General features: G+C 37.9%; 1 protein-coding gene across 1 annotated transcript in view; it reads left to right on the top strand.

Moving 5' to 3' along the window:
• The window catches only part of LOC103104724 (zinc finger protein 271-like), a 62,655-nt gene that overhangs the window by 25,536 nt on the left and 13,623 nt on the right, over window positions 1–23,496 (top strand). Inside the window, exon 6 of the mRNA XM_016431992.2 lies at window positions 2,930–4,132. Coding sequence (XP_016287478.2) covers window positions 2,930–4,132 — 1,203 coding nt within the window. The remainder of the gene's footprint in view (window positions 1–2,929; window positions 4,133–23,496) is intronic.

Here is a 23,496-nt window from a genome sequence, read left to right as displayed (position 1 = left end):
TATTCTTAAGCCACATTAACAGAGGAATAGTATAAAGAATTAGGATATTAGTTTCGAGAGCCATATTCCATAAACGATAACTGACAAAATGCATTTAGTGACCAGGCTGGGGAGACAAGGACATGAGAGTTGGTTGAAGGAACAGAGTATTTATCCTAGGAAAAAGACGTGGAGGGGACATAATAGCTGTGTGTAAACATTTTAAGGACTAACACGAGGAAAGGAAGTATATGTATTCTGCTTAACCCACTGTGTTAGTTTTATGTGATCTGCAGGTTTGATGAGCATACCACCTAGAATTTATCAAAGTCATTGATAAAAATGTTAAAACAGCACAGCCAAGCACAGAACTTAAGCTACTTCCCTGAGGCCCTCCTACTACATTGATACTGAACGGTTGGATCTAGCCAGATAAGAATTCACCAGATTTTACTACATTTACTACATTACATCTTTCCAACTTCTCCAAAAGAATGGGATTTGACATTTTATCTAAAGTTATCAAACTAGTTCAAAAACAAATCCAATTAGGGTCACATATGCTGTTCTTGATTAAGATATATACTAGCTCCTTATAATCATAGCTTCCCTTTCTAGATGTCCACTAACCATCTCTTTAATGATCAATTCTCAAAATTTTCCCAGGAATTGGATTCAAGTTCACTAGCCTTATAATATATTCCCCCTAAATTCCAGCTTTCTGGTCTTGAACCTCTCTGGATAAAGATAGTAAGGTTGATCCTTCGATTACCAACATACAATACATTTTCAGGCTTCTGCTCCAAACCTTTACATTTTAGTAGGATCTGCCAGAAACTGCTTTCTGCTCTCTTATCCTTCACAGGCCATCTGGCATTTTGACACTATGATTCTTTTGCTATATCCTAAGATTGAATTGATATTTTGGGCACTTAACTAACATTGACCATGTAATCAGTTAAAAACTGAGTTTGTTGAGGTGGTTTTTATCCCCCCAAATAAACTACTCACACTTTCCCTTCTATAGTTTTGAAAACTGATTTAATCCAGGTTTATAAAATTGTCTATTAAATTTCATGTTTTTCTTGGTCCTTGGCACTGTTTGATATGGAAGTTCAGCTCTCTTCCCTGAGCCTTGAGTCCAGGCTCTAACATTTATCAGACCTTGAGCAAAGCCTTCACCTCTGGAAACCAAAATTTTCAAATGATACTAAAACTTGTACAGTTTATCTGACAGTTGTGAGAAACGTGCTTTTTAAACCTTAAATGGCTATGTAAATATTAGTCATTATTGTTCACATACTTTATTAGTTTTGATGAATTAAATATACCTTCTAGATCTTTATCCACATCATATACATAAACTGTTTAACATAATATAATTGAGGACAGAAGCTTATAGAAACTTTGTTAGAACCCTCTATGTGGATTTTTATTAATCCATTAACACTTTTTCAGTTAGGATTTTTAATTTTTTATTTGTAAAAGAGAGAAAGAAAGATATTCCTCGGTCTTTCTAACTACCATAATCTCCCAGGTGAGCAGCTTTTTCATGTTCTGAATTCCCAACCAGCCCTGGCATATGTTTCAGGCCAGACAAATTAAGGCCAGAAAGAATGAGCTAAAGTTCAGGATGGGAGCTGGGCAAAAAAGCCCCAAGTTTCTGCTTGCCCCAGCTTTATATGACCCATGATGTTATACCTACTTGACTTTCTGATTGGATAATCTGCGTTATATGTTCTGATGTCCAGGAACCTAACCACGCCATGCCACCTAAGGTATCAGGGGCTTCTGCTCACCCACTCAGGAAGTCAGGGCATTTAGGTGACTATGTAGTCTCCCCCCTCACATGACTTGGTTGTATGTGCTAGCTAATAGATATTTTTATGTTAATTTCACAAAAAAATTGGTTTGATAGCCATTGAACTATCTGTCATCAGCTGACTGTTGGCCTAACCACATGCATATGATGAGACATTTAAAAAACCTTGCTGAAATGTCTACAGTATTTCCCTGGTGTGTACTGATCTAGTAATTATTTAATTTAAAAAAAGACATAGGATTAATTTAGCATGACATAAAATCATAGATTTTTTTGATTTGAAAAGAACTTCACAGAGACCAACTACCTGACATATGAATTATTTCATTTTAAAGAATATCCTTTATAACAATAATTAATGCTGGAAAAAGATTGTCTGGCCACCTCCTTTTTTTTAGTACTACTAGGTATTTACCAGTCAATAAATCCTATAAGCAATACATTCATTGGAGAGCCCTAATTTTTTAAAAGTTCTAACATAAATGAGCGCAAATCTACTTTTCTTATCCCATCGTTTTTACTTCTCACCTGGAATTAGCAAAACTACTCTATCTTTTGTCCATATGATAATTTCAAATACTTGTAATTATCATGTTCCTTTCTAAGATTTCACTAAAATTATTCATATGATATTATTTGTAATCATCTCACCATATTAGTGAGCTTGTAGCAGGCTAGATTATGTTTATTAATAACCCACTTAAAATGTGCCAAGAATTTAATACAGTCTTCCATATATGGCCAGTGTACTTGATAGGTGAATTTAGGCATGTGCCATAATTCCCACGGGGTTCAGTTACCTTTTCAGTAAAATGAGAGATATTGAGCTAGTTTAGTTGTTATCTAAGTTACTATTCATCTTATTATCCATCTTCCCTATTTATTGTCTATAATAGTCCCACTTATTCCCAATTCCAAATTTAAGCTATTCCTCCTTCTGTTCATTCTTTATACTCCAATGGGACCATACTAAGTAACTTCCTGAGGCTGGTATTAGTATCTATTAAACTGCCAGTGTGATGGGAAACAGCTTTGAGATTGTTCAGAGATTGTTCCTTTCCCACCCCCTCTTTTCGCTTCCCCAGGAAGAGAGAATAAGTAACATTTGTGTTTTTTAATTTGTTTCAGGTTGTGAGACCAGGACTGAGAATGAGGAGTTGTTGATAAAGCAGGAGATTTCTGAAGAAGTGGATTCCCAGAATATGATACTAGAAAGAATCATAGGGGATGTTCCCCATAGCCCTAAATGTAGAGAAGCCTGTGAATCTGAGGACAGGTCAAAGGATGATTTACAGTCTTCTGCAGGTAAATTCCTTTCTCACAAGATACAGTTGAGGTCAATGACAGTGATGGATCAAAATCCACCTGAAGAAGAGAAAGACCAGAAATGTAATGAATTTGGAAGAAACCTCAATTTGAACTCTAACCCTGTTAGAATTTCCTCAAGAGAGAAACCCCAACAATATGATAACATGGACCAAAAATCAAAACAGAATTCAGACCTAATTATACATCAGAAAAATCATACAGAAGGGAAAACCTATAAACCTAGAATATATGGAAAACATTTAAGGCAGAGTTCAACCTATGTCAAGCGTCAGAGAAAACGCACAGATAAAGTCTATAAATGTAATGAATGTGGGAAAGCCTTCAAACAGAGTTCAAGCCTCATTAGACATCAAAGGATTCACACAGGAGAAAAACCCTATGAATGTAATGAATGTGGAAAAACATTCATTGCATCCTCAAATCTTATTCAGCATCAGAGGGTTCATACTGGAGAAAAACCATATGAGTGTAATGATTGTGGAAAATCCTTTAGCCAGGGGTCAAGCCTAATTCGCCATCAGAGAATTCACACTGGGGAAAAACCATATGAGTGTAGTGAATGTGGGAAAGCTTTTAATGTCTCCTCAAACCTAATTCAACATCAGAAAATTCACACTGGAGAGAAACCCTATTCATGTAAGGAATGTGGAAAAACTTTCATCCTAAATTCTTATCTTATTAATCATCAGAGAGTTCATAGTGGAGACAAATCCTTTGAGTGTAATGAATGTGGAAAAGCCTTCAGTGATCGTACATCTCTTATTTATCACCAGAGAATTCATACTGGGGAGAAACCATATGAGTGTAACAAATGTGGGAAAGCCTTCAGTTTGAGTTCAGGCCTCATTAAACATTTGAGAATTCATACAGGAGAAAAACCTTATGAGTGTTATGAATGTGGGAAAATCTTCAGGGCATATTCAAACCTTATTCAGCATCAGAGAATTCACACAGGAGAGAAACCTTATGAATGTAAAGAATGTGGAAAGACTTTCATTCTGAGTTCATACCTCATTAGACATCAGAAAATTCATATCTCTTGAATGTAATAAATATGGAGAAAAACTAGTATGAGGGCATCTAGGATTCAAGATCAGAGAATTAATGCTGGAAACAAAGCACAAGGATTAATGATTGTGGTATACTCTTTGTCCAGCACTCCAGCTTTATTCAATATCAGAGGAGAGAAACCTTATGACAACTCTTTCAAGTCATAATTTTAGTTTGTCAATTTCTCTTCTAAAGGTGATATTCTTGCCTCTGAAACACTATTCATGTCATTGATTTATGCCTTCACCGGTGGCGTATAGTAGCAGTCACGTGAACTTGAAAACAAGGTGAATAGTTTACCTGACCTTCAAAGAATACTCCTGCTCAAGCTGCTATGCATGCCATTCCCGCACCTAGGGCAGTGCATTACACATAGTAGGCATTTAATAATAAATGTGTTGAATTTTACATAATCAAAATTAACCTCCAAACTATCTTACATTGGAAATGTGTTTTTATTAATTCAGTTAAATTAAGTAACTTTAAGCAAATATTGCATTTTAATTTGTTAAGAATTCAGAGAAAACTTTATAAAAAGTTTTAAAAACATCAACCAACATGAACATTTCCTTATAAGAAGAAAAAAGATTGTATATGATACCATGAATCTCTGATGCAATTTGTTTTTTAAAGATTAAATTTTACATGTTATTTCCAACACTATCCTATCTGCGTCCCCTTCTGAACTTCTTTATGTTTTCTTTCATGCAATTTAAAAGTGTTTCATTAACTTCCTGTTTTTTGGTATCTCTTATCACTTCACCCTCCACTACCTCCATAATTATCCCCCTCCAAAAAATAACCCTTCCTTATAACAAATAGATGTAGTCAAACAATCCACATACTCACCATGCATGTCTAGAAACATATGTTACTCTGTGCCTCTAGTCCATTACCTTTCTCCTAAGAAGTAGAAAGTATGATTCATCATTACTCTTTTAGCCGTGGTTGGTTATTATATTGATCATAGTTCTTAGGTCTTTCATAGTTGTTTTTCTTTATAATGTTATAGTCATTGTATCAATGGTTCTCCTGATTTTATTCATTTTATTCAGCATTAGTTCCCAAAAGCCCTCTCAGGTTCCTCTGACTCATTATTTCTAATGGCAAAATAGTATTCTATTATATTCAGATACCATAATTTGGTTAGTCATATCCCAATTGATAGGCACTCTCTTATAGTTCCAAGTTGCTTTTCAAAATGGCTGAACCACTTCACAACCCCACCCATGGTGCATTAGTATGCTTTTCCAACCACAGACACTCCCAGCATTTCTCATTTTTCTTTTCTATCATTGTCAATTGCATGAACCTGTTGTGAGGTGGGACCTAAGAGTTGTTTTAATTTACATTTCTCTTTATCCCAGATTTAAAGCTTTATTTTCCTTTAGGATTAATGAAAGCTTGCTAGAGGAATTGTTTTGAACAACCAGATTCTGAAATATTCAATTAGGTACCTCTCTTCATTCTATCCTTGTTTTCATTCTTAGTCCTATTCCTCCTTTACCCCCTAAATTCAGCTTTAAAGAGTGAGATTAGGCCCTTTCTTCCAATGAAAGTAGATTTTTTGGTAAGTTTAAATGATCTAATTGTGGTGAAAATATTTTTTGTTTTAGAGAATGTGGCTAACTTCTTTGAAATTGTTTTGAAGCCTTTGCTAGTAGTGACAAGATGTCATAGCTACTCTTGTTTGTGGCTGGTAGCTGCTCCCAGCTCTCCATTTCTGGTGACCTCATTTGATGTCACAGTATAGGCAGTTTCTCTCAACTGCCAGCTATGATTTCCCAACCTTAGTTTCTTCTTTTAGCCACCAGATGACCAGACAAAAAGGAAGATTTTAGAACAAGGATTCTTTCTCCTTTAACTTCTCCCAAAGCTTGCTTTCTTTCTCCACATAAGGAAGAAGGAAGAAGAGGAAGATATAATTGTCTCTTGATGGTGGGAACATAGACTCTTGTTCTGCCTCTTTCAACAGTAGATGGTCTTTTCCTTTTTGTCCTTATTTTAAGAGATTACTGTGCTCCTACTTCCTGCCTTCTAGCTGGGTGTAGTTTAATTTACATTCCAGGTAGATATGGATGCTTGTGCAGCTATGTATTTTATAGTCTAGTCATTTGTTCTATGTAGTTGGAAGTGCCTGGCACTTTATTAGTTAATTCATGAAATTGATGTGGATTTGTGTGCTAAAATTGTTCTCATTCATTAAAAAGTGATGATTTGTTTTTCAAATAGACTTCTGTTTTCCAGATTCATTACTCTTTCTCCTGTGTATTCATTGACCTGTATGAGGTTCTCCCATAGCTCCGAGGGCTCATAGCCATAGAATACCTTTCTGGGTGGGAGAGGTTTGACAGAGGGGCAGGATGGACTATATCCAAATTCTCCTTTAGGTCAAATGATCACCAACACTAGAGAAAATTATGACTTCGGAATGAGTTGAAGAGCCAAATGTAGGTATATAGACCTTTTTTTAAATTTCATAAAAAGTATCTAAAACCAAAAGCAAACTTTATATGCAATGGGGATATACTATGAACTTTCCCTATAAATACAGTAATAAAGCAAGGATGCCCACTTGCCACTATTTTTATATAGTTCTGGAAATGCCAACAATAAAATGAGGAAGAAATTAAAGACATGAAGATAAATAGAAGAAATAAAATTATTCTTATTTGATGACAAGAAACCCTATGGAATCAATAAAAATACTAATTGGGACAATGGAAATCCTCAAAAAAGCAACAGCTTTTCTATAATAACAAAATCCAAGAAACAACAATAGAAAAGGAAATCTCAGGGGGCAGCTATATGGCTCAGTGGATTGAGAGCCAATTCTAGAAATGGGAGGTCCTGGGTTCAAATGTAGCCAGACTTCCTAGCTGTGTGACCCTGGGCAAGGCCTTACCACTCTTCTGCTTTGGAACCAATAATGATTTCTTTTTAATCATGCAAAACACACTGCCGTATTGGTCATTGTCATAAGAGCACACTCTTACAAAACCTCAAAATTAAATAAAAAATACACATTTGAAAGAGAGTATGCTTTGATCCACATCCATCTAACTCCAACAGTTCTTTCTCTGGAGGTAGATAGCATTCCCTGTCAAGTCTTTCAGGACTGACCCAGATCATTGCATTGCTGAGAGTAGCCAAATTTTCACAGTTGATCATCAAACTATATTGCCATTACTGTGTACAGTATTCTCCTAATTCTTATTTCACTCTGCATCAGTTCATGCAGATTTTTCTGAAATCATCTTGCTTATTTTTTATAGCCATGGTAATGATTCCCAACTCTGAAGGTAAGAGTTTTAAAGGGGGGGGAGTGGTGTCATTCTAAATAACTATGAAATAGAAAAAAATACCCAGGGAACAACAGTCTACCAAAGCCTACAAAATACTTAAATCCATATGATTTAATTACAAAGTGTTACTTAAAGAAATTAAGAACTTTAAAAATTTAGAGGAATGTTCAATACTCGTGACTGATCATAATATAATAAAAGGGACAGTACTGCTAAAGTTAATTTATACTTTTAATGTAGCAGCAAATTGTCAGATATTTCATAGAAATTGATAAATTTGGAAAAAGAAAAGAAAACTGGAAAATAATGAAAAAGAGGTAGGGACAAAGAGGGGAATAACACTTCCAGACCTTAAATTAAATGACAAAACAACACTCATTAAAACCATCTTGAGCTTGTTAAAAAATAAATCATTGAAACAGAATGAACTATGGAGAATCTGAAGCAATGGAACTCAAGCCAAAAAAAACTCCCTATTTGATTAAAGCTGGGAAAATTGTGAAGGAATCTGGCAGAATATTCTACAACACAATTTAAATCCACGTGTAACGTTAGCATTAAAGATCATACTATTTTTTTAAAAATTAGAAAAGCAGATCATATTCATTTCACTGATTTTGTAGGAAATGTATTCTTAACCCAATAAAAGATGCAGGAAATTACAAAAGATAAAACAATTGATTACATGATCTGAAAAGCTACGCAAAATCAGTGTACTAGAGTAAGAATGGAAGTAGTCAAATGGAAAAATGTTTTTATCAGATTGATAAAAGTTTAGCATCCAAGATAAAGAACATGAGTTCTTAATAGTCCTAGTACAGTTTTAAGCTTATCATTTGGGCAATGGCTAAAATTGTAGTACATAAATATAATACACTATTACTGCTTTAGAAATGATAAAAACAGAAACATGGAAAGAACTATATAAGCTGACGGAGAGTGAAGTAATCAGAGCCAAGAAAACAATGTATACAATGACAATGTAATTGAAAAGAAAAACCGCAAACCAAAAGTGAAAGTGGCAAAATACAGAGAACAGGAAGAAGAGAGATAAGGATGTGACACCGGTAAGAGGAACATGAATGGAGTAAATTGTACACGTTTTCATGATTTTCCATTGTATTAATCAGTTATACTGACTTTGTCATTAAAAAACATTTTTATCATTTTATTTTATCTATTATTTAACTTCCTGGGAAGGAAGAGAAATACTGGGAAAATTTCTGATGCTGTAAAAAAAAAAATTTGTGAAACCAGTGGAAATCTATTTTTAAAAAAGAACAGAAAAATTAAACCTAGAAGTCAGAACCTCAGGGGCTAAAGAGTTAAACAGTGGTAAACAGCAAGGATTGTGGACCCCAAACATCAAAATATAACTGGGAATTTTTTTTAAATTTTATTTAATTAGCTGGTTATAAGAATCACATTCTTTCCCTTCCTTCCCCCACTCCTTCATAACTGGGAAATATTTAACAAAATAAAAATACAATAAAATACAGATGTTAATAAGTGGTTTTCTAAGTCAATATGCTGCCTGCAAGGATCCTTATATACATTTAAATTTTACACCACTACTATAAAGATATTTTGATCTTGACAAAATAAGGACCTTTCTCTCATTCCCACTCTGTTACTAATCAAAACTATTAAGGCTTCCTCTATGTCAGAAATTATGCTAAGACAAATGCAAAGAAAGTAAAAAATAGTTCTTGCCCTCAAGGAGCTTACATGCTATGGAAAAGACTACATATAAATACGCATGATATACACAGTAGAAGGAAAATAATCTTAAAGAGTTCTGTGTCATGGACCTCTGATTGGTCTGGTCAAGCCCATGAACCCCTTTACCCTTGCTTCATATTTTAAAAACTGGGCCATCCACAACATGAGCTCCCTCTGTTCCTCATCTCACATCACTGATGTTTTCTGTAACTTTCTCCTCCATCTAACATGCCAAGGTAACATGCATTCACAAGTGATCCTATTCTAGCCTATCTTCTCCGGCAGATCATCTGTTCCATCATTCCTATTAACTCACTAATCTTTAGTTTCCTCTCTACCAGCATTCCCCATCCTCAAAAAAAAAAAAAAAAAAAAAAACTTGATCTGTTCATTAGTAATTGCGATCATGCCATTTCTCTCCTTGTATTTACTTGGTAAGGCTGTACTTTTCCTACTTGTATCTCTGTGGTTGAACTTGTAATTTCATTGTTCAAACTCCAGTGTCACTCTATGAACACCAGGACGAACTATAAACCTGCTTTTTCCATTATCAAATCTAATGACCTTTTCTCAATTCTCATCATTCTTTACCTCACTATAACTTTTGACACATCACCTCTCTGTTCTCCATATATGGTGATAATAAGGATGGCCAAGGTTATTCTATGATTTCAGAGTCAACTGAGATAATATGACTCCACAGCCACAGAAATTCCTGGATATATTTGTGGATGCTAAAGAATACTTCTCTGTTCTAATCGCTTTTAATTCTCTTCCTGTCTGTCTGCTTCTCTCATCTCCTTTGCTTGATCTTTAGCCAGCACACACCCCTTAGAGGGGCAGTCCCCCAAGACTGTCATGCCCTCCTTATTTTCTCCCTCAATACTATTTTCATTTGGTGATCCCATTTCCCATGTTTTCAATTACTATCTTTATGCTAATGATTCTCAAATCTGTCCAGCCCTAACCCTTTCTCCCTATTTTAGGTTTTCCATCTGTAGCTGCCTTTTAGACTTCTTAAATTAGATGTCCCCTAAAAACCTTAATCTCAACATGTCCAAAACTGAACTCTCCACCAAAACTCCCTCTTCCTAAGTTATTACTCTCAAGGGTACCACTATTCTATTTACTCAGGCTCCCAACCTCAGTGTCATCCTCAACTCATTCTTTCATGCGCAAATATACCCCACTATGTTCAGTCTGTGCCATTTCGACCTCTAAAATTTTGTATATTGCCCTTTCTCTCCTCTGACCCTGCCCACCCTAAAGCAGGTCCTCATCACTTTACACTTGAACTACTGCAATAACAAACCCATTCTCCAAATATCTGTCAAATTGATTTTCCTAAGGCAGATGTGACATGTCACCTTCCCATTCAATATACTCCAGAGGCTCCCTGTCGTAAAAAGAAAATACTGGGGAACAATCTAAGCCAAAGAGACTTTCTTGGAAGAGCTGTAATCATGAAGTCAGGGTCTATGACTTAGTCTAAGTCCCCCAGCTTAAGTCTAAGAGAGACTTCAAACTTTACAGTTTTACAGATCTTTATAGCTTAGGCAGCAGAGTAAGATTACACAAACCCCCCTCATTGAAGCAGAGGAGGAGGAGGCAGCCAACTGAATCTTTTTCCTTTGAAAGTAGGGCAACCTTAATTTTGTTAGATTAAGCAGTTGTAATTTCCATTGAAGAGGGTCCTGCAGCTGAATTCCCTCTTTCAAAGTCAGGTTTATCAGTTTTCTGTAGCATAAATGACATAGCCATCCACTCCATATATGGTGATAATAAGGATGGCCAAGGTTATTCTATGATTTCAGAGTCAACTGAGATAATATGACTCCACAGCCACAGAAATTCCTGGATATATTTGTGGATGCTAAAGGCATGTACAAACTCCCTATGGCAAGGTACTTTTGTAAGACACTGGAGGGATTTTCCTTATTATATTGTGATTATTGATCACTGATTCTCCTACATAGTTCATTTAATAACTGGGATTATTATTAAATCTGTAGTTAAAATTTATCACTAAAATGCCAATATCCAATGGAATTAACATGCAGAGAGCATAAAGAGGCATTAAAACAATTACTATCAACTGAAGTTGTTTAATTAAATCATCCTTTATACTACTAATTCCAGGATGAAACATTAAATCCTCTGGTTAGCTTTGAGAACCCTCCATAACCTGGCCCTCTCCTACCTTTCTAGTCTTTTATTCCTTACTCTCCTCCACCAGTTGGTGAGTTAGAGGGATGTCTACCCCAAACACGTTAAGATTTCCCTGGGTGGAACAGGAGCAATTTGTTCCAACAGCCAGGAAGATGGCTGAAGCAGGTAATGTCTTGGTTTGAGCTTGGTCAAAACATCAAAGATCCAAGGTTATTTACTACATCTCAAGCCATCACCAGTAGTCCAAACTTGTCTAGAGAATGAAGCTTACTGCTCTGTACAACTCTGCCTCACTTCAATTCACTCACAAATCAAGCTATCACCCTCATGCTGTCCACTGGTCCTCTCGAAAACAAGGGATGAACAACAACTCTCCACATACTCTACAATCTGCTTACACTGGACTCCGGGCTGTCCCTTCCAGAAGTATGTAATGTGTATATATGTGGATGTTTATAGCTTGTTTGTACATAGTTGTTTTCATATTGTCTCCCCCACTAGACTGCTAGAGCCTTAAGATCAAGGATTGTTGTTTTTATTTGTATCCCCAAATATTTATTTAGCCTGGCACATAGTAGACAATAAATGCTAATTAGCTGGCTGATTACTATATTATCAACAATCTGGTTGTTTGGATATTTTATTTATCTTTCTTTGCCTGTAGGTGCAAACAAAATGATTACCCTTAATTTACCAAAGCTCCAAGTAGAATGACTGGAAATAAGCATTTTTTAGTTGGGAATTTAGGGATCCTTTGTAGTTCTAAAAATAGTAGGCAGCAAACTTCAAAAACTAGAAGATCCTTAAGTGCTTAAGAGACAGCTAAGGGACATAGACTTGTAGTGCAGGGGTTCTTTCCCTAAGGTCCACTTGCTCCTTTGTATATAGACTACATGACAAGAAAAAGTTAATTTGTTTTTGTCATTCGAGGGAGTTATTATCTAGTGTGTCTCCAGATATACAGAATTAGCAAATAACATTGCTCCTAGAGCAAATACAGGGTTAGGTTTCCAAGAGCTTCTGGTTGTGACATTTACGTTAGCACTTTCCAAAGCAGCTTCACATCCAAACTGACAAATTTCCCCCCTTTTTTTAACTGTACTTATTAATTTATTAACATCGAATTCACAGCCAACAGCTCTATAACTCATGCATGAAAAAAGCTTATCTAACACACTTCTTGTCTCCATGAGGCACGTCACAGTCTCCTTGTGCTTAGAAGCACTAAACAGCACTTCAGCACTGTGCTCGAAGGTCATTTTAAAAATTCAGTTCCTGCTGATGGTTTACTCTGCTTAATGTAGGCAATCAGTTGCAGGTCACTTTGCTGTCCATTCTGTATACTGGTACAATCTCCCTATTTTCAAAATTCTAACAATGTTCATCTTGGCAAGTGACTCATTTTAGGACTTTTTTATGAGCACCTTAATTACTCTAGATAATGGATTTCTGCATTCTAAGCACAGGAAAGAAAAAGAAGCCTTATGATACTACCCTCCGTGTTTCCTCAAGCCAATCACTGACTCAAGAATCACTGGGAACTAGATAATTGGAATATTGTGGACGTGTTAGAGAGAAGAACCTTGTATGAATAAAAAGGAATATTCAGTGAGCCTTCTTAGTTGCTGGTATCCTTCCACTAGCCCTTAGTAGTTCTACACCCCCCAGGAGCCATTTGGGAGCTATTAATACCCTCAGCTTGCTGAGCTGAGACCATAGGCCTTTGTGTTATCTAGATAGCTGGCAGAGACTCAAGAGAGACCTGAAAGAGACCTGGCTTAATTAATCTCCTGTAGAAAATGTTCTTCAGTAAGATTCATTAAGATACTTAAGTTACTATACATGTCTCTTTTTTCTTTGTAAATCTAGAGGTTAGTTTATCACTAACCTTATGAAATGATTAATGCTATTAAATGTAAGAAGTAAAAGAAAAATTCCTCTTTTCAATTATTTTCTTCAGAACCCAAGACTCACTAATTCATTAGGTATATACCATGGATGAACTGTTCTATGAAGGCCAGTCCTTGAAGCATGTGCAGATATTCTTTAGCTGATTCCAGTGCAAGCAACCTTGTAGAATCTTGGGGGAGCTGCTATAGGGCCATGCATGTAAATAAATAGGGTTGATATTTATGATGATGAAAGGTTTTCTAACTGGCCTTCAAAAACTGATGACTCAGGGATTGATGAGTCGGAACTGGATGTGCATTCTGACAGATTATGGGATCAAAACCCCTTTCCCTCTTCCCTCTTCCCTCTTCCCTACCAAGACCAATAGCGCCCTCTTCCCCTATACCTGCTGGGACTCCAGAACAAAACAAGTAGTTCCACTTCATAAGGCAATGTTACTCCTCATGCTGTGACCTGACAAATCCATGACAGATTGATGTCCTAGATTTATACTATCTGTACCATACTAAGGACAACACAAGCCTGGTAACCAAAAGCCCCCACCCCCAAAGCTGTCCATTAGGCCACCCAATGAGCTTCACCCAAGTACCCCAACTTTGCCCAATTATTTGCCCAAGATTACCTAATCCCAAACCACCACCCTATAAAAGATTCCTCCCTTCTTCACCCCAATGGAGCCTCTTAGCCATCTACAAGGCTGCCCCCTTGTTCTTTCCTCCTCCTCCCCACTTCCTTTCCCACAATAAAGCTTTGCTATGTTACTCAATTTCTCATCTCATTAGCCTCAGGTTGGACCCCAAGTTAGCCAGGTCTGACACATACAAAAGAAGAAAACCTCTCATTCTCTTTTTCTTTGGACTATTAGAGCTGGTCTCAAGAGCCTGAAAGGACAGCAACAAAGTCTAAAAGTCTCTAGGTGCATTTTGACCTTCCTAAAAGAGATCCCATGTATATGATTTGGGATTTTAGTATTTATAAGGTTATTCACTTACAAAAATGAATAATATGCAAATGTATTTTGTATATTGAGCAGCCAGCCTGCAGGAGATGGCAATCTGGAAACACCCTGAGTTTGCTTTACTGACAAGGTTGAGACCAGAACCAGGATTTTCTCTTAACACTTCCACTTTCTCATATAGCACCTGGGGCATCTACCTCTCAAATCAGAGACTCAATACTCCAGGTATTCAACAAATAACACACCTACTCAAAAGCATAACTCATAACTCAGCCTTCAGATATGTGCTTTTCCTCATTAATAAGCTAAAGGACACAATTCCAAGCAAAAGCATTTAATCAAATGGTATATTTAAAAATGTCAAAGAACTTTCCAAATCCAGGGTATGACAGGAATAAAAAGATGATTAGGTATTTTCCCCAGTTCCCACTGACTCTCAAAAGCTGCCCCAAAGAGCAAATTAGGTGCTATATGTAGGTCAGTAATTAGTATCTCCAATTCATCAATTGTTATTGTTCAGTAGTGTCAGACTCCTTATGACCCCATTTGGGGTTTTCAATGCCCTGAGACATGGCTCCCAAAACTAAACACAATACCCTAGATATGACCTGATCAGAGCATAGTACAGCAGCACCTACTTATGTTTAACACACAATATGTGCTTGGTAAATAAACCTAGAGTCTATATTGGGATCCTTCCTTGCTTCAGAAGCCTTTACTAGCACACCTCATCCTGTGCCTACCCTCTAACTAGCAATAAGTTACAGACATTGAAGCTACCTGGCCATATGAGGAGGAAGGGTTGAAAGGAAAGAATGCTGCCTTGTACTTGGTGCTACTCTAGATGTCCTAGATTATGGATCCCTGAAATTGGAAAGACTTTCCAGAACACCTTACTCATCCTCCCCTGACACTTCAAAAACTACACTAATTCAGCCCAGCCAGAGAAAAAAGGAAGAAAGCTAAGGAAGAAATTGAGGCAAGGAGCCATCATAAAAGAAGCAATTTAGGGTAGGGACTGAGGTTGGTGAAGTATAAATATCCAACACTGAAGAAGGTTGAGATAATTTTGCAGTTCAGCACTGAGGATTTCTAATCAATATCAAAAGAAGAGAAGTCTTAAAAGGAGGAATATAAGGGGGAATGCTGAAACATCAGAGGTCTAGATGTGATATGGAAGAGGATCCAGCAAAGGAGACGGAGGAGTGATTGGATAAGTAGGGGGAGAAAGAGTAGTATCCTGAAAACCTAGAGAGAATAAAGTGTAAAGGAGAGAGTGAAACAATATCAAATGCTTTTAAAAGGTCATTGGATTTGCCAATTAACAGATTATTGGCAATTTGGGAGAGAGTGATTTTAGTGGAATGCTAAATCAAGAAGCCAGACAGTAGAAAAGAAAGTGGATGGCCTTTTCAAGCAGTTTATAGACACAAAAGGTAGGAGAGATATATAGAATGATGGTTATTGGGGAATGACTGATTTTTGTTTTTTTCAAGATAGGGGAGATATGGATATATTTGTAGGCAATAGAGGAGCCAGTAAATAGAGACTGAAAATAAGTGAAAGAGTGAGGATGCCAGAGGGAGCAATCTGCTGGAGAAGGGAGAGAATGGAATCATTTGAACAAGAAGAGGGGTTAGCCTTGGTAAGGAGTAAGGTTACTTCATCGTGGGAGACAGGAGTGAAGGAGTCGCCAGTGGAAGAAGACATGAGTGATAGATGAGGAAGAGAGGAGAGGAAGCGTTCTACAAACAGCCTTAATTTTTATGTAAAATGATACAAGGTTCTTGATCAGAGCTGCAATAAAGGGATTTATGGCAGGGATTGAGTAAGAAGGATGGAAAGGCTTGGAGGTGCCCCGGTAAATGGAGGTCCCGGAACTCCCTCCTAGGTATAACTTGAGCCACTGTCCTGCACAAGGGAGGCGATCTGAGAGCTGAGCACGTAGAACTTTCTTGGAAAAGAAGGCGCAGAATGGGAGGGACGAGTTGCAATCATAGAGATGGGTAGGGACTGTCTTCCTAGCGGCCTAGAGAAGCCCCAGGGTACACACCACCCCCATCCGGTTTGGGTGAGACCACACCTCCGGTTGGGCGCCCCTCTTGAGGTTTGCCTGGCCTGGCACGAGTTGGGCTCCCCCTCACGTGGCCAGGGAAGAGGGTGAGTGCTCCCGCCTCGGCCGGAGGACTGAGGGGGAGGCGGGGCCGGGGGGGGGGGGCGGGGAGGGGCAGGGCACACATACACGGACAGACAGATGGACAGACGCATGCGCGCGCCCCCAGGCCTTTGCTCAGTTCTAGCTGTCTCTGCTCTGGGTCTCTACCTGGACGAAAAGGAAGTGGTCTCCCGCCGGCTCGGGCTTCTCTGGGTTATTCTCAAGGGTCTGGCCAGGATGGGAGGGGGCGGAAACTAGGTTCCTAGCAGTAGGGATAGACCATGGAGGGTGATTGCTTGGCCTGGAGAAGGGAAAGCTGAAGGTGAGAGGGCTTGGGCTTGAACACCCCTCTCCTTTTGAATGATAGCTGGCGCTGGTGTAGGTGAGGGTGGACGTTGCCAAGAGGCTGCAAATTCAGGCTTGTTGCCAAGTCATAGTTAGCAAGTATTTACTTATTATAATTTTTTAACCCTTACCTTCCGTCTTAAAATCAAATACTGTGTGTTGGTAGAAGAGCGGTAAGGGCTAGGCAATGGGGGTTAAAGGACTTGCCCAGGGTCACACAGCTAGGAAGTATGTGAGGCTAGATTTGAACCCAGGACCTCCTGTCTCTAGGCCTGGCTCTCAAATCCACTGAGCCACCCAACTATGCCCAGCAAATATTTATTAAGTACCTATTGTGCTCCAGGCTTGGGACTAATTCCTGGGGATATTAAGAAAGGGAAAAGGCAGCTCTGACTTACCCAAGAATACCCTGCTTTATTACCTAACACTGTCTTCCAGATCCATCATTACCTTCACATTGTTTCCTTGTTTTCCATTTAGTTACCACTCCCTCATTCTCCCAATTTCCTTCTTAAGCCACTGCCTGTTGCCACTTTCCTTTCCTATTTATCTGGCATTAACTTTACTTTCCTCTAGCCTACAATTCTCATTTCTGGAGTATGATTAGAGTTTGAGGAAATGTGTGGTGAAGCATTAAGGATGATTCCAAGGTTGTATATCCAAGAAATTAGAAAGATGATTGTTCCCTCAACAGAAATAGAGAAAATAGAAAGTGGGGAGAAATTTTAGAGAAAGAGAATGAGTTTTGGACAAATTAAGTTTCAGATGCCTGCCTTCTGTACATCACTAAATGGAGAAGTGTAATAGATTGATCCAATGGACCTGTCGCAAAGGATTAAGATTGTTGACAGATAATCCAGCCTCCTGAATCCTTAGCTCTTTGTCCAACCCAACTTTAACTTCTGGGTTTCTTTTGACTTGGTTAGCTATCCCACTCATGGGGGATTGGTGGCATTTTTGTTAATGACTTCTTTTCATTGTCTTAAAAAAATGCTTATCAACTTAGAGGGTGATAGGAAATTGGAATGGATATAGCTAGGACATTGAACAATGGAATTGATGGAATAGACTGGAAGCAAGATGAATTATAGTGAGGAGAAACTAGTAAGGGTCCTGCATGAAAGTTCTGAAGATCAGTGGCACAAGTTAGAGTCTAAGCAAAGTACCCTGGCAGGAAGTCACATGAAAAAGACCAAGAGAACTAGTTGACCCATAGCACTTCTGTGACTTGAATGAAGATCAGTAAGAAACAGACAAGATGGCTTCAGAAATAACATGAGGGAATTTGGTAAAGGAAAAGCAAAATGCACAAAAGAGAAATCCACAGCTCAGTGCACAATCCTTTTTTCTGTTTTCTTTTTAGGGGATGTTTATCTCTTTTTGATGTTGGTTAAATAAAATCAGAATAAAAAATAATTTTTAAAGCACTTTTGAGATTTTAAACAGTGATGGTATCAGTCATATGAGAGACAGCTCACTGCTTCTGTTCAGTTCACTGTGACTCAGTCCTGGAGCAACATAAAAAGTAGACAATTCTGAAGCATTTTAGTCAGTTAGTAAGCATTAACTAAGCACCAACTATGTGCCAGATACTGTACTAAGCTCTAGAGATACAAAGGAATGCAATAGGCAGTTTCTGCCCCAAAGAGCTCACAGTCTAATGAATTTCACATATTTTATCTCATTTGATCCTCACAATAATTCTGAGATGCTATTATTAACCAAAGGAAACTGAGGACTGAGGTTAACAATAATAATGAGGATTTATACAGTGTTTTTAAATTTGCAAAGTGCTTGCCAAATATCTCATTTGATAGAGCAAACCTGGGAGATAGGTCCTATTATTATTCCCATTTTACTGATGAGGAAATTGAAGCTAGTTATGGGAAAAGTAATATAGTTAATAAGTCTGAAGCAGAATTTGAACTCATGTCTTCCTAACTCTTAAATCTAGCGCTCTATACACTGTGCTAGATAAAGTGATTTGCCCATGGTCATATAGATGTAAGATTCTAAGTTGGGATTTAAACCTGAGTTAGGAATTTTTCTGATTGCCTATTCCAACATCAAAATGTATCCTGAGGGAGGCAGCCTCTGGGGTAGAGGATATAAAAACCATATTATTTGAGAATCATTGACTGACCCTACTAGCAAGGCTGGTCTTCCTTATACTCATTTCTCTTTCCCAAGCTCTTCATCCCCCTACCCCCCACCCCAAGTTCTGTCTATCCCCTTAGGGGAGCCTGAGAGACCAAGCAGTGGCTGGTGAGGCTCTGACAGCTTAGTAGCAGGTGAGCTCTGTCTTTCCTGAACCTGAACTGCTGCTAGAATCCCAATGTGGCTTTTTCCTTCAGCAGGGTGTTTTGTTTTTTTCTGCCTTTCTGTTTCCTTCTTCTACGTACAGTGGAGAAATTAAGTCTTTTACCTCTAGAGACAAAAGTTCTTTCAGCTTCCTACAGTTCCCTGGCCTAGACGAGGGGATGAGTAATTCCATATTGACTGCTCTCTGATAGCCAGGCTCTTCCTTGATGTTCTCTCCAGGTATGTCCCTATCTCTCAAGTTACATGACCATAAGGTTTTCAGACTTAGTTTCTGTAGCTCGTGAGTTACTATACTCAAAAGCTTCAAAAGATAAGTTAATGTGTATTTAACCCCTCTTTATGGGACGTTCTTAAGCCTCCAACCTCTCTCAACTGTGCCTCACTATTATATGTCCTACTTCATGCATTTACATGCTGAAGCCTTTGCAGCCAGCCATTTCTATCTATCTAGAGATAAAAATATATAGCTATAGATTTACAGATAGCCTAGACATTTTCAGTCATCCTCTCTACCTCTCTAAAACTGAAATTATTTTCCAAAGATAGAGTAATTTCAATTGTCTTTATGACTTGGGACACCCAGAAGCCAAAATAAAAATAAAAAAATCAAACTCATAAATAGATATCTACACCAAGCTCACCTAGCATCTCTCTCCACACCCAATGATACTGGCAGTTAGGCTTTACTAACTTTACTAATTCAACCAGGTTCCCAAAAAAAAGCCCAGTTTCATACCCTGGTCTGCCCTCCCTCTTTCCAGGGACATGGAGATCTCAGCTCCAGGCTGCAGGAGTCTGCTTAGGCCAGGACAGATAGCCAGCATGTCTCCAGACAGTGCTCCAGACCATGACCATACAACCAGAGCCATGATTGTGTAAGGATTGAATTTCTCAAGAGGCAGTATTTCTTAATTTTAAAATAATTTCTTAATTGGCCACTCCACAATCAGAACCCCAAGAGAACACACAAGCTCCCCACTCAGTCCCTCACCTAGACATCCTAAAACTTCTCTGATTGGTGAATAGCCACTGAGGAGATGAACTTAAAGACTTAAACTCTTCCCTCATCATCAAGTATCATCACAAGAAAGATGTGTCTTTGTTTCAACATGGAACATGGCAACACTTTCAGCCAGATGGAGTCCAACATGGCTGCTAAAGTTTGCTGGTTTTCTCTAATCTCTCTAGTGGGTCAAGATTTACTCTGCCCTTAATCCTTTTATTCTTTTAAGATCTAAACAAAAGAATGGAGGACCTATTCCAGTTTCATAGCCTGGGGAAGAAACTATTTCTGACCTTAGGATCAGATTATTGGAGAATGGGGGGAAGGGGGAAGCAGGGGAGATGGAGGTGGGGGGGGGGGGGGGAAAGGGAAATTCTTTTGCAAAAAATATCCCAATTCAATATTAATTTTCCACAGTGTGCTATGCTACAAAAGACCTCTCAGAAACAACAGGAAAGGAGCAGGACATGTGTCTGGGCCAGGGATAGGCACTGTATTTCAACACTCCCCACTTCTCTCTAAGACTAAACTACAAAATTTAGGGACTGGACCAGAAAAATTAATCCTATAACATCATAATAGCAGCTCTCTGAACTGCTTGAGCTGAACCATAGAAATGAGATAGAGTGAACTGGGGGGTGGGGGGTGGTAAGGGAGAGTGATATTCCACTAAGACTGGGGAAAAATACTGAACACCCAGCTGGGTCCAGTTATGTTCACCCAAAAGTCACTTCGGGTAGAGGCCTAGCCTGGTGTATGAAGAGAAGAAACTGAGATGCTTTGAGATTCCACCTACAAGGAAACCATCATCAGGGAGAAGTGAGTCAGAAATTCAGAAAAAAAAAAGTAATAGAAGAAAATAAGGTAAAAAAAGTTGAAATTACCAAAGCTCTCAAGAAGAAGAAACCCTTCAAAGACCTTAAGTATAAACAGATAAATCAGAGAACTCATTACCAGTAGAAAGAAGTATGGTTTCTGGAGCTAGTGAATGAATTCATGCATCTATGAATTAATACTGTAAAACAAAGGAAAATAATCCAACACTTGATGAGACAGAAGATCTTGTGGGATTTGAAGAGCACATGAAATTACAACTCTCTGTTCCTGGGAGTTCAAAGGAGAAATGAGAATTATGAGAGCACCACTTATAGTCTGCATGGCAAAAAATAATGGATAGGATAGAAAAACTGGAATCTGATGAAAAGTCTTACCAAGGAAACAAAAGAGAAAAATAGGCTAGAAATACAAATATGCAAAAGTAAAGGATAGTTTACAAGATGAGACCCAAAAAATCCAATAATATATATTTTTTAATTTGCTCACCTTGCAAGCAAAACATAGATTCCAAAGACAGACAACTTGAGGATCATAGCCTTCCAAGAAGAGCATAACAGGACAAAAAAATAAAAACAACACACACAAAAAAAAAACCTTACCATCATAATTCAGAAAATATTAGAAGAGAGCAGCCCAGAAACTTTTGAATATAGAAAATGAAATATTTGAAAGAATTCATAAACAAAAAACCCAAGGCTGCAAACTCCATGACACATAGTGATTCAATTAAACAATTCAGCAATTTAATTCAGAACTATTTAACATTTCAGAAACTCAGAAACAAGTTTTACAGTTGATCCAGAGAAAGTTCAGTTGCAAAGAAAAAGGAATTCAAATAACACAAGACTATTCTGCACTCACCCAAAAATGTAGTAGGCAATGACAAAGAACAATGGAGGTCTTTGGATGGAGCCCAGAGTAACCTACCCTACAAATCTGATCTAAGTTTTATTGGAAATGAAAAAAGATGGATATTCAATAATAAAGAGGCATTTGAAACATCCAGGGCTAATTACAGTAACAGAGTAACAACAAAGAAATAAGTAAAAGATTTCTTTCTAAGTGTGCACAAGAAGATGGGTGAAGGCAGAAATATGTTGGAGGAAGTAGTGGAGCCGTTCTTAGAATATTATGGACAGAACCAGGTAACACTGCCTATAGGTGAATTAGTATTTGGTTTGTGTTTGTGTGTGTGTGTGTGACATTACAACATGGGAGTGTGTATGAAAGAGGGAGGGGAACAGAAGACTACAAAGGAATATGTGTGATATGTTTGAGGCAAATTGAGGGCTAGCAAAGAAGGGAAAGTGATTCTTGTGGTCTCAGAAAGAAGAGCCTTCTATGGAATGGGTGAGAAGGAGTCTGAGAGAATTGGAGAAAGAGGAAAGGAAGAAGGCCTTGCTTTGGTGGTAGGTGGAGGTTCCACTGACTAATGCCCTTATGGATTAGGAGAGATGGTTTGTGAAGGGAGATGGTGACCTTGCACTAGACCTGGATTAGGGAATTTGGTACTTGAAAAGTCAACTCATACTATTTCTAGAAGGAAGAATTGGAACTTCTGGGAGCAACTGGCACCAGGGGTAAAAGGAGGATATGGATCCATGTAGGGAAGGGGGAGTAGAAGAGATTTTGAAGTAAATAGGGGGAAAAAGTAATGGGAGAGGTATAGATCAGAGACAGGCTGCATAATGAAGATATGGTGGAAGAGAGGTCCTACCATGAAGCAATGTCCTCTGTGGCACCAGCAATAATCAGCATTGTTCTGAGAGTAAGAAACAATAGAAAAGGGGAATCTATGGAGCAAGCTTTATAAAGCAGTGGCAGAAACTACCTAAAGGGAAGATTCCAGAATGGATACCTTGGCACTTTTGATTGCATGATGAATACAGAGAATAGAAATTAGATAATTATAGGAGTCATGAATCAGAGAATTAAGGTCTAGAAGATAGATAATGAAGAATGAGAAAAAAAATTCTTTTTTGAAAGAAGTACATAAACGAAAATTTAAAAACTAATGAATAGGACTAGCTGAAAGGAGAGGAAGGAGGAAATCTACTTGACCTAGAGAGAGAAAAAAGGGGATGGGGAAAGACATATAACTAAAAGCAGGAGATAAAAAAAGAACTAAAATGCAAAATCCCAAAAGAAGGGGAAAAGAGGGGATTAGGGGTAAGGGGAAGAGAGCTAGTGGGAATAGGACCACCTTAAAATATTAAGGTAAATGTTGTAAGATTAAAATTAATATCCAATAACTCCAAGCATTATATTTTATAAGATTTATTAATAATCACTTGAAGTAGAGGAAATAAAAAGAACAAAGGTAAAAGCCTAAGTAAAGAGAAGTTTTCCCTGACAGTGTTAGCGGGAGAAGAGAGAGCGAGGGCAGGGTTACAGAAACTTTATCTCCAAAACTTAAGGATATAATGTGAGGACCTAAGTGGGATTCTGGGAAATGGAGTTCTGGGGTACAAAATTCTAATTACAATGTGGAAGAAGTAAATATTGTAAAATAAATGAAGGATAGCATAGTGTGTTTTATAGCAGTAGAGGGGGGAAATAATGAAAAATATGAGAGACAAATGGAAAATA

Source organism: Monodelphis domestica, chromosome 3, assembly GCF_027887165.1.
Source record: "Monodelphis domestica isolate mMonDom1 chromosome 3, mMonDom1.pri, whole genome shotgun sequence".
Lineage (NCBI taxonomy): Eukaryota > Metazoa > Chordata > Mammalia > Didelphimorphia > Didelphidae > Monodelphis > Monodelphis domestica.
Note: the sequence above shows the minus strand (reverse complement) of the source record. Positions and strands in the feature narration are given on the sequence as shown.